Source organism: Aptenodytes patagonicus, chromosome 21 (assembly GCF_965638725.1).
Source record: "Aptenodytes patagonicus chromosome 21, bAptPat1.pri.cur, whole genome shotgun sequence".
NCBI classification, from domain to species: domain Eukaryota; kingdom Metazoa; phylum Chordata; class Aves; order Sphenisciformes; family Spheniscidae; genus Aptenodytes; species Aptenodytes patagonicus.
This window is the reverse complement of record NC_134969.1, coordinates 3,904,489-3,918,748: the sequence shown is the minus strand read 5'-3', so window position 1 is coordinate 3,918,748 and position 14,260 is coordinate 3,904,489. Positions and strand designations below refer to the sequence as shown.

Genomic DNA, 14,260 nt, shown 5'->3' with positions numbered 1-14,260 from the left:
CTGCGGGCTCCCCGGGACCGCAGGAGATGGAGGCGGTTTTCGGGGTTTTTTTTTTTGGGGGGGGGAGGCAGAAGGCGGAGGTTGGGGAGCAGCGGTTTTCAGCGCAGGCCGTGAGGCGAGCCGCCCCCGTCGGGGACGCGTGTGCCGGCGGTCCCCAGCGGCTGCCCCGCGGCCGCGGCTCCCCCCGTCCCGCCACGGCCGAGCCACCGCGGGGGGCGCGGGCGGCGGCAGCGGGAGCGCTTCGCGGCGGGGAGGCGGCGGGGGACGTGCTGTGCTCCCAGCCGCTCTGCACGGCGGTGGCTCCGGCCCCCAAACCGGCCCCATCGCGCCCCGAAACCCTCCGCCGGCGGCGAGAAGCCACCGGGGCCCCGACGTGCGCCCGCCCCGCCGGGCCGGCCCAGCGGGAGGGCGTGGCTCGCCGCGGCCACGCCTAGTTTAGCGGAGACCACGCCTCTTTCGGCTGTGGCCACGCCCCTTCGCCCGGCAGGAGCCGGGTGGTGGGCGGGGAGAAGGACCCCCACGGCCGCCCCATTGGCGCGGCGCCCCGTCGGTCAGGGCGCGGCCCGCCCCCCCCCGGGGCCGGCAGTAAATACGGTACCGGGCGGCGCGGCTGACACTTGGGAGCTGGTTTCGGGGCCGCCCGGCGGAGGGGACCCGCCTGCAGCCGAGGGCGCCCGGCCGCGACGTGGCTCTGCCGGGGCTCCGCGCCGCCTTTCCCCGGGCGGGGCGGACGGGACCGCAGCGAAACCGCCGGGGACGGGTCCCGGAGCCGGGCGGGAGCGAACACCCCTCACCGCTTTCCCCGCGCCGCCCCGCCGAGGACGGCGATCTGCCGGGACGGAGCGAGGCAGCGCGGGGCCCGGCCGCCGCTGCCCCCGCCGCGCCCCGCCACCGAGCCCCGCCGCAGCCGAGCGGTGGGCGCCGGGCCCCGCCGGGTCCCTCCTCGTACCCCCCGGCCGCGGCGGCTCCCTGACGCCCGCCGTTGTGATGCGTATTCCCGTAGACCCGAGCACCAGCAGGCGCTTCACACCCCCCTCCACGGCCTTCCCCTGCGGTAAGATGGGCGAGAACAGCGGGGCGCTGGGGGCCCCCGCACCGGGTGCCCGGGCTCGACCCGAGGTCCGCTCCGTCGTGGATGTACTGGCCGACCACGCCGGCGAGCTGGTGCGCACCGACAGCCCCAACTTCTTGTGCTCGGTGCTGCCGTCCCACTGGAGGTGCAACAAGACGCTGCCCGTCGCCTTCAAGGTAAGCCGTGAGCTCCGGGGAGGGCTGCGGCCGGGCAGGTGGCCCCGGCGGCTCGGAGGGACCGGGCTCGGCTCCGGGCTTGCCCTCCGCCCCGACCCACTCGCCTCTTTCCCTCCGCCCCTTTCGCTTTAACTCGCTCCTGACATCACCTTCAAGGGAGCCCGGGTTATTATTTTTAATCAAGTCTCCGCATTGCCCCGCGGTCACAGCATCTTAGATATTCCGTACAGTTAGGAGCTCTCAGGCAACTTTGAAGTTTAATGAGAGTGGAGGTTAATTACCTTCCTGGGAGAGGGAGAGCGAGGCAGGGAAGGGAGATCTAATCTGCAAAAAGAAAGCGAAGAGCTGGAGCGCCGGCACCGGCCTGCGCTGCCCGGGCTCCCCGCGGCCGCCCGGCTCCGCTCCCGCGGGACGGGACGACCCGACGGGGGCACCCCCGGGGTCTGGTCAACCCCGCCGCGCCCCCGGGGCCGGGGCTTGGGGGAACGGGGCCGAGGAGAGCAAAGCCAAAAAATCAGCGGGAGGAGAGGCGGGGGGAGCCGGGCAGGACGGCAGCGGAGCCGCGGGGAGCCCGGCGGGGGTGGGGGGGGTTTGTAAACCGGGTTCTCCCGGCGCTGGGAGCTCGGGGCGCTGCTCCCCGGCCGGGGGGGTTGGGGGGGGGGGGGTTTCTCCGCCAGCCGGGCGCAGGCTCCGCGCTCCCCTCCGCGGCCGCGCAGCGCCGCCGGCTCAGCGCGCTTCCCCCGGGCCGGGCGCGGAGCTCCGCGGCCCTGATAGCGGCCGCCCCGCGCTCGGCAGCGCTTTCCCCCCGCGAAATCAAACAAAATAAAAGCGCAGTTCCCCCCGGCGGGGCCGAGGGCGGACTGACTCCCCTCTCCCCGCCCCGCGGAAGCCCCTCGCTCCTTTTTAACCCCTTTTTTTAGCTCTTTTTTCCCCTTCCCCCTCCGATTTTCCAGCCTTCCTCGGGTGTTCGGATTGCTTTTGGTTTTGCTTTGGGTTTAGGGGGGAAAAGGTAGGGCAGGTTAGGTCCGACCGCACTTAATTTTAGCCTAAAATCCTCTCGTCCTGCCCTAGGTCGTAGCCCTCGGAGATGTGCCCGATGGGACGGTGGTCACGGTGATGGCAGGGAACGACGAAAACTACTCGGCAGAGCTCCGCAACGCCTCCGCCGTGATGAAAAACCAAGTAGCAAGATTCAACGACCTCAGATTTGTTGGGAGAAGCGGCAGGGGTAGGTACCGGCCAGGAAATGGTTGGCCTTTTTATTTCGGTTTGTTTTCTTTTTTAAGAGGGGGGGGTGGGGGAAAGGGGGGGGGTTTATTTTATTTTAACGGCGTGTTTTTCGCGGGCCGGTGGTTTTGTCGCTGCGGGCTGGGCTTGTCGCGCAGGGAGGAACCCCCCCAGCCCCGAAGCGGTTTGCGGGAGGGATGCGGGAGCGGCCCCGCCGGCGGCTCTGCCCCGCTCGTCCCGGGGGATCTCCCCCGCCGAGGTGTCGGGAAAGGACGGTGCGGGGAGGGGGGAACCAAAAAACCCCCAAAAACACCAAAACCCCAACCAAACCTCGTTGTAAAACCTCCGCGGGGGCGTAAGGCAGCCGCTCTCCGGTGCGCGGGCTGGCGGGCGGCCCCTGCCCAAATCCCCCCGCATTTCTCCCAGGTGAGAGGGGGCGGCGGGGCGCGCTCGGCGCGTCCCCGCCGCGGGTGAAGGCGCTCGGGGGCGATAACCCCCCCCCCGGCAGCTCGTTTGTAAACGGTGAAAAGCGGGCGGTTAAAGGAAAGTAATAAGCCCGGGCTCGGCGCGGAGGGAACGCGGCGGGTCGGGGCGCGGAAAGGCTCGTTTCGATGGGGAGAGGCGGGAGCCGGGCGGGCGCAGGGCAGAGCTGTGGGTGCTTTTTGGGGGGGCAGGTTCGCTCATTTTCTCCACGCTCGTCGCGACGGAATAAGCGGGACAGAAATTTCGCTTTCTGGCCGTCTGGAGGTTGGCTTTATCGTTTCGCCTTAAGCGCACGGCGCTGCTGGCTTTTTCAAAACCAACCGTCAAGGAAATCGGGCCGTGCCATGCCAGGAGAGGGGAATAAATCCCTCGAAAATGCTGAACGCCAGCGGGTGTCGGGGGGCAGAGCCCTGCCTGCCCTTCCCTCCCGCCTGCTCCCCGGCAGCCGTGTCGTACCTGAATTTCAAAGAGTACAAAGAGAATTTCGGCGTTTCATCACCGATAAACACCGCGGATCGAAGCGCTTACTGCTCATTTAAACACAAATAAGGGTTCTGCCTTTTAATGGCCATATGGCAGCATTTTCTCAAAGGCTTCGAATGTATACACACAATGTCAGATATATTTTGACTTCTCTGCATTAATTAAAAGCAGTGATGTTAGGAATTATTTGCATGTAATAACTGTTTACTTGTTCCTCTTTATGAAACTTGAATAGTTTACATTCTTTCATACATTTCCTTTTTCCTGTTGGCTCCTTCTCCATGTTGCAGTTTCTTTAAAACTCTCCACTTAACTGGTTGCAGGTTGATGGATGGAAAATGTTTTTCTTTTATGAATTAAGCCTTCATTTCTGTAATCAATTATTGTCTTAGGCTCTTTTCTTTCTGTTCTTTTTTTTTTTTTTTCATCCTCCTTACACAAATTTCCAAACTGAATGCAACCCAATCTCAGCTTCACTCTTGAATTCATTATTAACTTTCCTCCTCTGCAGTCCCAAGCTCTGCATTAACAGTAGTTTACAGTCTCAGAAAGCACTTGGGTGAATAGTCTCCTTCCTTGGGCAGAGTCCTGGCAAACTCTCATTACAGCAGTGGAAACACCTCCACTGCCTCTAATGGGCTTCGGAGCGAGGAGCGTAACACAAGTGCTGATTTTGTTTGGGTTTTGGGGTTTTTTTTAAAAAAAAATGCGGGATGAGGCTTTGTAATGTTTGCAGAGAAATAACCCCATCGGGGCTCGCTGGGGCTGGCGTGAAGGTGGCACGGTGGGGTTTTCTCGCAGCGTGAAGCGTGTGCTTAGTTCCCCATGTACGGCCGTGCTTTCCCGGCAAGGGGCCCTTTCAGACCTATTTAGCGTGAAAAATCGTTTCTATTGAATTTTTATTCTGGGTGTCACCCTTGCTTTCCCTTGTTTGGCTTAATCTCTGAAAGCCCGGTGCTGGTTTCGTTTATTCTGGCAGAAATCTGGATTTGCTGCAAAATATTTTGTTGGAGCAGAGTTCTGTGTCTGTATATAAATGTTTGTGTAAATCCGATGTGCGGACGCGTGCGTCTGTAAACACGCACAGTCTGCCTCCGTGGGCAGCCCCTAACGCGTGCCTGAGCTGCAGGAGCCCTGTAAAATCAGAAGCAGCGAGGCTCTCGTTTTGAAAACAGGACTTGAAATGGTTCAGAATTGGGCATTTTTTTGTATTAACGTGTCTGGGATCGTTCCCTGGCACTGAGCTGGGAAGAGCAGGTCCTTACCCCCCCGCCCCCTCCAAAATTACCATCTCCATGTGCAAGACAAAGGGAGGGGAGAAAGACCAGTTTCCCCCTATGCTTCGCTCAAACCCCCCCCACACCCTTTTCTGCTCAGATTGCACTGTATAAAATGAAAGCCAAGGCCAGCGGGGTGCTGCGATGCCCGCTGCACCCCACCGCCTCCTCTCCCAGCCGGAATATCCCCCCGGAGCATCCCGCGGAGCCGTGGGTGCTCCCAAACCCACCCAGGAGCTGGGATCCAGCCCCACGCAGCCGCCGAACCGCGGCTGGGGCCGGGGCGCGGTGGGAATGAGTAACCTCAGCCCGGCTTCCCGAGAAGGCGGGAAATGAGTAAAAATGATGCTGAGTAATAATTGTCATTTTCGATTCATGGGAGGATTTTTGAGAGCTGTTAAAAAACGCAAAAATGGCCCGGCCGGCCCCAGGCTGCGGCCGTCCTCCCTGGAGGTGCCGCTCGGAGGTATTCGTATCTGCAGCGAGCCGGGAGGGGAACTGAAATGCAGGGAAATTGTCTCACACGGGGAATAAAAAAATGGCAAATAAAAATATCGGATGCAGTAGTGAGTGGGGGAGCCGGGCGCGGAGCTGCTGGGCTCAGCCTCTCCTCGGGCACGCAGGAGGGTTACGGGTCTCACAAGCCGGACGCATGCAGACCGAGGGGCTCCTTCCCCTTGCCTCTCCTCCCGCGGAATTTCCTAAATAATTGCTCCTGATAATCCTCATCCCTGCACTCCGGTTCTGCAAACGTTTTGCCAACAAATACTCCGCATTGGTTGTTTTTTACGTGGCCGTGCAGGCGCGCGGGAGCCTTCATGCTTCGCAGGCTGCGGCAGCCCGGCTCTTCCGTGCAGGTTGGCAGCGCGACCGTTTCACCGAGGAGTCAAATTGTATTTGGGAGGGCAAAAAAAAAAAAAAAAAAAAAATTCCTTTTTCCGCAGAAAATGAGCTGAAGGTTTGTGCACTGTTTAGTCCCGTTTTGAAAGCTGAGGTAGGGCATGGATTGATGCTTGCTGCCTGCTTTAAAGCCAGCATTTCATCCCACCCCTGACACTCCCGTAGAGAAACTCTCCCACCTGGGATAATTGCAGGATGTTCTCCGGAGGAGATAATTTAATTTTTCCTTTTTTTTTTATTTCTTTTCCTTCTAGCTGTATAAATACTGTTTTGTTTTGCTATGGATATTCTCAGGTCCAACCCTGTAGATAGATGATGGTCGGGATCTGAAAACCCCTAATCCCTTTAGGGGAAAAGGGAAAGGAGGTGGTTTCTTACTGCATTTATTTGTGAAATAAAGGCTGGAGGAGCTAAGGGCTATTGCACGGGCATTTCCAGCCTCATTCCTGCTGGGGTCCACACCTCTGAAATACTCGATACCTTTGAAATCCCACGGTGATTGCTCTTGGGGAGGGGTTGGTTAGAGCGATTTGCTCCCTTGCGTGTGCAGCCTCCCTCCTTTACCCAAAGGACTCCTGAATCTGGGGAGGCTGCGGGAGAGCGGAGGCCCTTCCCGCGGAGACCGGCGCGCAGCGGCTCCGGCTCAGCTCTCCCGCAGCCTCCCCATCAGCTGGACACCGAGTGGGTGACGGCAGCCGAGGTGGGACAAGGAGAGGGCAGAGGGTCTGGGATGAGGATGCCGAGGCTGCAGGAGGTGAATGGGTTCGGGGTCGGAGCGGGTGCTGGGAGAGGAGAGCGGGGTGGTACCAGGGTGCAGGTGTGATAACACCCTCCACGATGCCAAAAGCATTTTTGGGCTGCAGATGGAAACCTGTTCTGCCGGGGCAAGGGGTCACTCTTGTGTCCTTGCAAAATTGGGCTCTCAAGAGCTTTTCACTACTTTACCCCTTTTTTTTTCTTTAAAAGATGACAAGCTCAGTGCTTCAAAAGCATCCCTGAAAGCCCCCACGATGGCATCTGAACTCTTCTTTCCCAGCAGCGGGTTCCCGCTTTCTGGTCAGGGCTGGGAGAGGGGGACAGTCCCCACAGCCGGCGGGTCCACCTGTCTGGTGGCCGCTTCTGGTGGCCAAACCTGGCCGGATTTAGTTCCCATTTTGTAGTTTCCAATTTCTGGCCCTGGTCCTTGCACGTGGGCTGCGAGTGCCACGGGTGCCCGTACGGCCGAGAGCCTGGCACGGCTCCCCTCCAAACATCCCTGCGTGGGTGCATCCGTGGGGCCAAAGCCACCAGGATTCCCCCACAAACGCCAGCACCCATTGCCTGCAGACTGATGCCACCTCACCAGCTTGCTCCCGCAGGAGCATCCCGTGGGCGCTGGGACCCAAATCCGTCCCTTGCGGAGGGGGTCCCGTGTCCAGCGCCGCGTTTCAGGGCTGGATTCCCATGGGAAAAGGGGAAGCATCTTAGCAGGAAGGCACCAGGAAGCTGCTGTGGGTGGAGGGGTCGATATGGGGACAGGGCAGGGCAGGGGAGGGGGGGGGACAAGTGACTTTTGCATCCAGGAACGTCCTGGCTCCCGCTCTGAACTGGGTCCAAGCCTCTCTCTGCTGCAGCCAGCTGAACCCCAGCAGGAGCCGGCCGAGCTTTGTGTCTCGGCAATAACGTCTCATAAAATTAAATGATGTGTGCGTTGGAGTTCGGTGGATGTGGATATTTGTGTCTGAGCTTGCTCCAGCAGGAGCCTTTCGCTCCCACAAGAGCTGAACCCATGTGAATATCCTCATTTCTCTTGTTTTGTTCACCACCACCCCCCCCACCCCCCCTTAGGAAAAAGCTTTACCCTGACGATCACCGTGTTCACCAACCCCACCCAAGTCGCTACCTATCACCGAGCCATTAAAGTGACTGTAGACGGACCCCGGGAGCCACGAAGTAAGTGATGTGTTTTATTTGGCAGCCACTGAGAAATGGGGGGCGGGGGCGGGGGGCCGAGCTCTCCGTAGCTGAAGGATGCAGGATGCCTCTGCGGCGGGGCAAAGCCGGCCGGGGCAGGCACCGTTTGCAGCGCGCAGAGCTAACGAGAGAGCGTTGGCGTGGCCGAGCGAGCCCCGAGAGCGCGCGCTGCGGCGGGCACGGCTTGGCTGCTTTTATTTGCTCCGCACGGCGGAGCGCAGCGTGTGTCCCTGCCTGCTGCTCGCTCTCACCGCGTTCCGTATCCCACCGCGGAGGGATGGTTTTATAGCTCCAGTCCTCGTGGTGGTTGGGATGTAGGGAAAATGCTTTGGGCTTCGACAGCAAAAATGCAAAGGACGCAAATCTGGCGGTGCGTAGGGCGTTTCTGGGGGGGTTACAAAGCCAGAGATGCTGTGCCCAGCTTCGGAGGCTGACTTGCTGATTATTAAACTAAAAATGTTTGCAGATTTCCTCCGCGCTGTGCCTGTATTTGCCTGTCTGTCCGCACAGGCCCAGGAGAGCTCGGAGAGCACCTTCCCCTTTTGGTTAGTGGTGGTTTCGCTTTCGGGTTGTCAAAGGCTCCGGCTGGCAGCGCCCGCGGCCGGGGGCTGCGTTGCTTGAGAAAACCAAAGAGACGATTCAACCGCAGAAATGTCTTTCTGTTTTGATCGAGTAGGCTCTCCTGGATGCAGGACAGTGCCTTTTGGTTGAGGGTGGCTCTTTGCAAAGGCGGCTGCGAATCGCCCTTGCTGGGTTGGTTTTCGGCGTCGGGCTGGTTTGAGCTCACTTTGGCATCTCCCGTGATCCGAGGAGTGCGGGGAAATGCTCCGGTGCCGTCGGCTGGAGGAGTTTCCTTCTGCCAGGAGGATTATTTGCTCTGTGGGACCCCCTGTGCGGTGCGACTTCGTCCCCAGGGCCTCCGTCTCCGGCTTTTTGCTCCGGCTTTGCCTTCCTGCTCGCTCAGCACCACACCGGGGACTATAAAGCAGAGTTTGTTCCCTTCGCATGCAAAGCTGTCAGTGCCCAAATTGAAGGGAAACGGTTTGATCCTTCTAAATATGCTTTAGAAAATATTTTCTGTTGATGCTGTCATTGGGCCATCGGTGCCCCTTGATGTCAGGCCAGGTGGAAGCTGTTACCTCAGCGAGGGGGTTTTATTTGCATCGGGGTTTGTTGGATTTTATTCCCCCTTGATTTTTATTTTGGAGCGCGAGAGGCTTTACGGGAGCCGGTCGAGCTGCCGGGCTGGCTTTGCAAAGCCGACATCTAGGCGATGCAACGCTGTTGGTTTTTTCTTTTAAGCCAGAAGCACAAGGCAGGTCCCTGTTGTGAGGCTGCGGCAGCGGCAGCGAGCAAACGTGGGTCGTGGTGGGTGCTGCAGACACTGGGAACGGGCTCAGCCCGGGGCTGGGAGGGGAAAGCAGGCAGGAGTTGGGCAGGAAATTTCACAACTCTTCCAGGTCAGGAATAGAAACCAGGTCTCCTGACTCCTGGCTCAGGCCCTTATCTGCTGCATCAGATTGCCTTTCTAATAATAATAATAATCAGGAATACATAAATAATAATACAAGGCGAGATAGTTACTACTCTTAGCGTTTGGTTTGCTCTGACTTCACCGATAGCCAGCGCTCACCAAACCCCCGCTGAATCACACCTGCTCCTCCTGAATTTCAACATCTCGGCCGATCGCTCCCGATCTTTAATTTAAATTTTCTGATACGGAGGTGAAGGCTTCGTAGCCAGGCGGGGAGCTGGGGGGCTGAGCTGTGGGCATGCTCGCCCTGCGCTGTTTGGGTTGGGGCCGTGCCTTCGTTTGGCATAATTAGGCAAAACCGGAGGATGGAGCGGCTTGCCCTGGCTCTGGCTTGGTGTGCCCGAGGGATGCCCTCCCTGGGACGCCGTCCCGGGCTGCAAGGTCAGCAGTTTTCTGCTTCTTTTTTTCCCCCCTGATTTGTGGACCTCAAAATGTTTGTGCCGGAGGTGTAGGCTCCCTAAGGAGGTCTGTGTGGTGTTTATTCGCTGCTTATGCCCTTGCCTTGTGTGGACCCCAAACGTCAATCTCTCCCCCATCCCTGCACCCCCACAGCCCTTAAATTGCTGATCTAAGGAGTTTAGACCCAACTTGTGACTTTTTTTTTTTTTTTTTTGAGATGATTGTAGATTTGTCGGCAGCAAAGGTCATACTTTGACTCCCAGTTTGACCCTGGGGCTTAAATTCATGATTGATGAAAATCCAGTCTTACACTGGAAGAAAAAAATTAAAAAACCCCTTTGCTTCGCCACACTTTGGTTTGTATTTTCTAATGAACCTGAAATTAAAAAAAAAATAGTTAAATGATGCCCTTTGCCCTTGCCTCCCTGCAGTCCTCTGCAGAAACCCTTGGTGTGGAAATACCGGCTGCAAAACGATCCGAGCTCACATGTGGAAACCCGACGTGGTTTTCCCGGTTAACCTGCCACTGGGTGGCTCTCTGGCATAGCACCCCTCGGTGTGCCGGCACCCGCCAGGCTCACCGGCCGGCTATCGGAGCCGGTAAAGCCCCGGTAATAACCACCTTTGGCCAAACGCGATGGCTCGCGCTGCCCTTCCCTGCTTGGCTTTGGGAGGTGAGAGCTGCCAGCAGGCATTGCGGTTTTAACGCCTGTATATATATTTTATATACTTTTTTACATATATCTATGTAAATACATATATGTGGGTATGGAGATGTGTGTGCATAAAAATATATGCAGCCCCTTCTTGGCCGCAGCGTTGCAAATGAGCGGGACACGGTGTGGCTCCTCTTGTGCAGGATCAGCGGTGGCCAGGGCCGGAGGCTGGATGTGGGGCTGAGGAGGGGCCGGTGCGAGCAGGCAGAAAAGCACCCTTAATGTGGAAAGAATTGGCCATTTGTCTTGGTATCCTGGGAAAGCCCTGGGCATCATCTTCTCAGATGCGGCGAAATTCCTCCAGCAAACGTTCTCGTGGGGTTTTGGGGTCAGAAACACGGCGGGGCTCCATGCCCCACCTCTGAGCATGCCGTTCGTCTTCCACCCCTGTCCCATCGCTTCATCTCAGCCCTTGAGCAAGTCTTTTAACTAAAGCTGCGCCCAGAAAAACTTCTGAGGAGTTTGAAATCGGGTCGAGTTGGACGAGAAATTGCAGGGAAGCGGGTGAGAGCCAGAGCCCCTCGTGGGGCTGGGGGATGAAGCCTGGATGGGGGGGGACCAGGAGAGCTGGACCACAGTGTTGAAGACACCCAAGCGTGCTCGTCTGAAGGACCCACAGCCAAGCAAGGAGCAGCGCCGGGGCGTGCGTGGGGCTGATAACGGCGGTGGCTTTGGCTGAGCCACCGTCTCGGCTGCTCTGCCGTGGTCCCCGCGCATCCCCTGCAAGCCATCACGCCCCGCTTGCTCCGAGATATTTTTTTTTTTTCTTGTGCTCAGGCTCTTTCTGGGTTAGATCTGGAGAGAGAAAGGGCATTTTTTCAAGTTGACACCTTAGCTCTAAACAAATGGCGCAGCGGGTGCCAAGTGTTGACATACTTTGTACAAACAGGAAGTAATAAAATATTTGAACTTCCTGTGGAATTTCCTTCTTTTTTTTTTTCTCCCCCCCCCCTTTCTCTGCAGCTCTTTTTTTAGCAAGAGCCCGACTCGGCCGAGCTGCAGCCCTGGTGCAAAGCCCTCTTGCATCCACAGCTGCTTGCAAAATAATCCACAAGAGGCAGAACATGGAAAAATGAATAGCTGGAAGCTATACAGGGATGTTTAGTCTGTTCCTGGGTAAATGGAAGCCTCTCCAGGGCCTCCCCCATCACACCCACCTGCTGGCTCCTTTCCCTTCCCTTTCCCTTCCCTTTCCCTTCCCTTTCCCTTCCCTTTCCCTTCCCTTTCCCTTCCCTTTCCCTTCCCTTTCCCTTCCCTTTCCCTTCCCTTTCCCTTCCCTTTCCCTTCCCTTTCCCTTCCCACTGCTTTCACCTCCTCTCTGCTGTCACTTTTGCTCTCCTCCTCCCAGCTCACCCTTGCAGCACCAGCCCCTTTCTGCCCATCTCCTGGGAACTCTTGTGCAAAGGTTTTTTTTTTCCTTTAAATGCCTTTTCCCCCCCTCTTTGACTTTTTTTTCTTGCTGCCATTCAGTCTTCCCAGTCTTCTCCCCCTCTTTCTAAATCTCCTTTGCCCTTAACCCCTTGTTTCTGATTTCTACCCCATCCTTGCTGCCCTGACCATCGTGTCAAGGAGGAAAGGGAGACCAAGAGGACTTGATCACTCGCCATAACCCTTGTGGGGAAGCACATCTATACCCAGCCGTGCTCGCCCGGGGTAAAAAAAACATCCCTCTGGCTGTGAGCATGCGCAGAGCCCTGCGTGCCGGCGCCGGGGAGGTGGGAAGGGGTGCAAGGCAGCCGCGCCGGGATGTGCAAAGCCCTCTCCGCTTGCATGGCAAGGGCTTGGACCACTTTGAGTGCAAAGTTGCTTTCTGAGCTTCAGTGCTGCGTAAGTTTGGGTGAACAGAGCTGGTTTTCTTCCCTCCCCAGCAAAGAAGGAGAGTAGAGGAGGGAGCAGGATGCTGGAGCGAGGCACTGCGAGCCCTCGCCCGGTGGCATGGGCCTCCCTGCTCTTACATTGCAGTTTAATTTTCTTCTGTCCTGGGCTGAATGATGAAATGGAGGGTGAGGGAGGGAGGGTTGTAGCTTGGGTTTCCGCACCTGAAGAGCGAGGGGCAGTAGGGTTCCTGTGTCCCCCCCCCCTTGTTGCCCACTTGGTCACAGCAGCAGTGTGAACGCTGGTGGTGGTTATTGGTGTCTCCTGCCCTGCTCGTTTTGGGTGTGTGCATCAGAGATTTGGTGCTTTCGGTCGTGTCCCCATTCGGTGTGACCACAGTGAGTGCCAGGAGCGCGTCCCCATCCTGCAGCATCTGCTGGCTTCGACCGGGAGGAGGAGGGGGCTTGTGGCTGGGGTCCCCCCCGGCCAGGCAAGAGCATTCCATATCCCTTCTCCCACCATGTTGTCCCTGCAGGGGTTTCTGGCTGGGTCCCATCACGCACAGGCACAAATCCCCTCCGGGGCCACTTTTCCTTCCCAAAAGGCTGCTTCTCCCCCATGTCCCTGGGGATGGAGTGATGGGGCCATGCTGGGAGCGGTGCCACCCCGGAGGGGACAGCCCGGCGGCTGCCGTTCCAGCTCGCCCCAAGCACCTGCTCCCCGCTCGTGCGGCACGTAGCCGGCGGGTGGAAAGGCTTCTCACCTCCCACAGCTCTGAGTCATTTCCAAGAACCGCCACTTTTTGCTTTCATATTTTCGAGAGCCTCAGCTGGGTGAGGATTTCCCTCCCCACCTGCCCGCCTCCCCCCCGCCCGGTGCACGACGTCAGCCTGAGCCGCAAGCCCGGCCCCACGCTCTCAGATGGGAAATGAAGAGTTTGGGATCTGCAGAGGGTGGAAACCCCCTTGTCCATGCCTGTGCAAGGTGCTAGTGGCATCTGCGTCCCTGGGGTGCTGGCGGTCGGTGGGCGCAAGGCCACGGCTTGGGTGCTGCCTGCCCCCGTGTGTTGGGGGCTCTTTGCTTCCAGTATGGGGCAAAAAAGCAAAAAACTGGGAGAAAGATGGACTGTAAAGGGGAAAATCCTGCCTGTAAATCCAGCCTGAAGAGGGCTTTGCCATTGTTAACAGTGGGGTGCTGGGGTGGCTGCGGGAGGAGGGTGCCCGTGGCCCCAGGTGCCCCCAGCCCCGCTGTAAAGGCATTTCTTCCAGCAAGCGCTTGTGCTGCCCAGGTGGCAGCCGGGGAGGAGGAAGGGTTGTATCAGCACTTACTGGGGATGACACATACCTCACCGTGGCTTCTCTATCCATCTCGAAGCCGCGCTGATAAAAGCAGTGCCCTGAACCACCCCGTCCTGCATCGGACCTGCCAGCCTGGACACACCTCGGCACCGCTGCCCACACCCCCGTATCTCACCGCCTCCATCTCGGTTCTCATCCCACACCCAGCGCCTCACCGGCCCCGGCTCCCCAAACCCCGGCGCGTCCACAAACCGCCCTGAAAAAGCCTTTCTCACTTTTTTTTTTTTTTGGAAGGTGCGTCTGAATCCATTTTTCTTGAGTTCAGAGAAGTCTGTGCTGTGGATTTTTTTTTTTTTTTCCCTTTTATTCCTAGAGGATGCTCCAGTTTGAGGCTAGAGAGGAAAAGGATGCACAGGACCGTGCTAGCAAGGCAAGCGATCCCCCCGCTACTTTCCCCATCCCTTGTGGCTGCGGATGAGTCTGAGATTTACTACCAGAAATAGCAAAACTGAAACCCGTTTTACTCGGGGAAGGGAAAAGAGGTGCAATATTCCACCTCGTTAATCAGAATAAGCTCTGTAGAGGCCCCAGTATGACGCTAACAATGAGAAATTGCCAGGCATCCCCTGTAAGATGGTGCTGCCCTAATTCGAGCCTCCCATCCTGCCCAATTTGACCTGCAGATTTTTGGGGGGGTGGGAGGCCGAGCACCCGGGATTTGCATTCACCATGGGGGCTGCGTTGGGAAGCTTCAGTGCTTTTATTCCGATGGTTGCATGCGTGGCGAAGGCAGCTTGCCCAAAGCCGAGACCATGCCGTGGCTGGGTGAGGCCGAAGAGCTGAGTCAGCCCCCCCCCGTGCCTGCTGGCAGCAGGGCTCGGATTTGGGGGGTTTCAGCGGTGGGAGCTTCCCCGTGGCGCGACCTTT

At 58.1% G+C, this 14,260-nt stretch overlaps 1 protein-coding gene across 1 annotated transcript in view; it reads left to right on the top strand.

Annotated features, from left to right (window-relative positions):
• Positions 1-987: 987 nt before the first annotated feature.
• RUNX3 (RUNX family transcription factor 3) overlaps positions 988-14,260 on the top strand; it is a 38,676-nt gene continuing 25,403 nt past the window's right edge. Inside the window, exons 1-3 of the mRNA XM_076357213.1 lie at positions 988-1,248; positions 2,320-2,476; positions 7,446-7,550. Of these exons, the coding sequence (XP_076213328.1) occupies positions 988-1,248; positions 2,320-2,476; positions 7,446-7,550 (523 nt within the window). The remainder of the gene's footprint in view (positions 1,249-2,319; positions 2,477-7,445; positions 7,551-14,260) is intronic.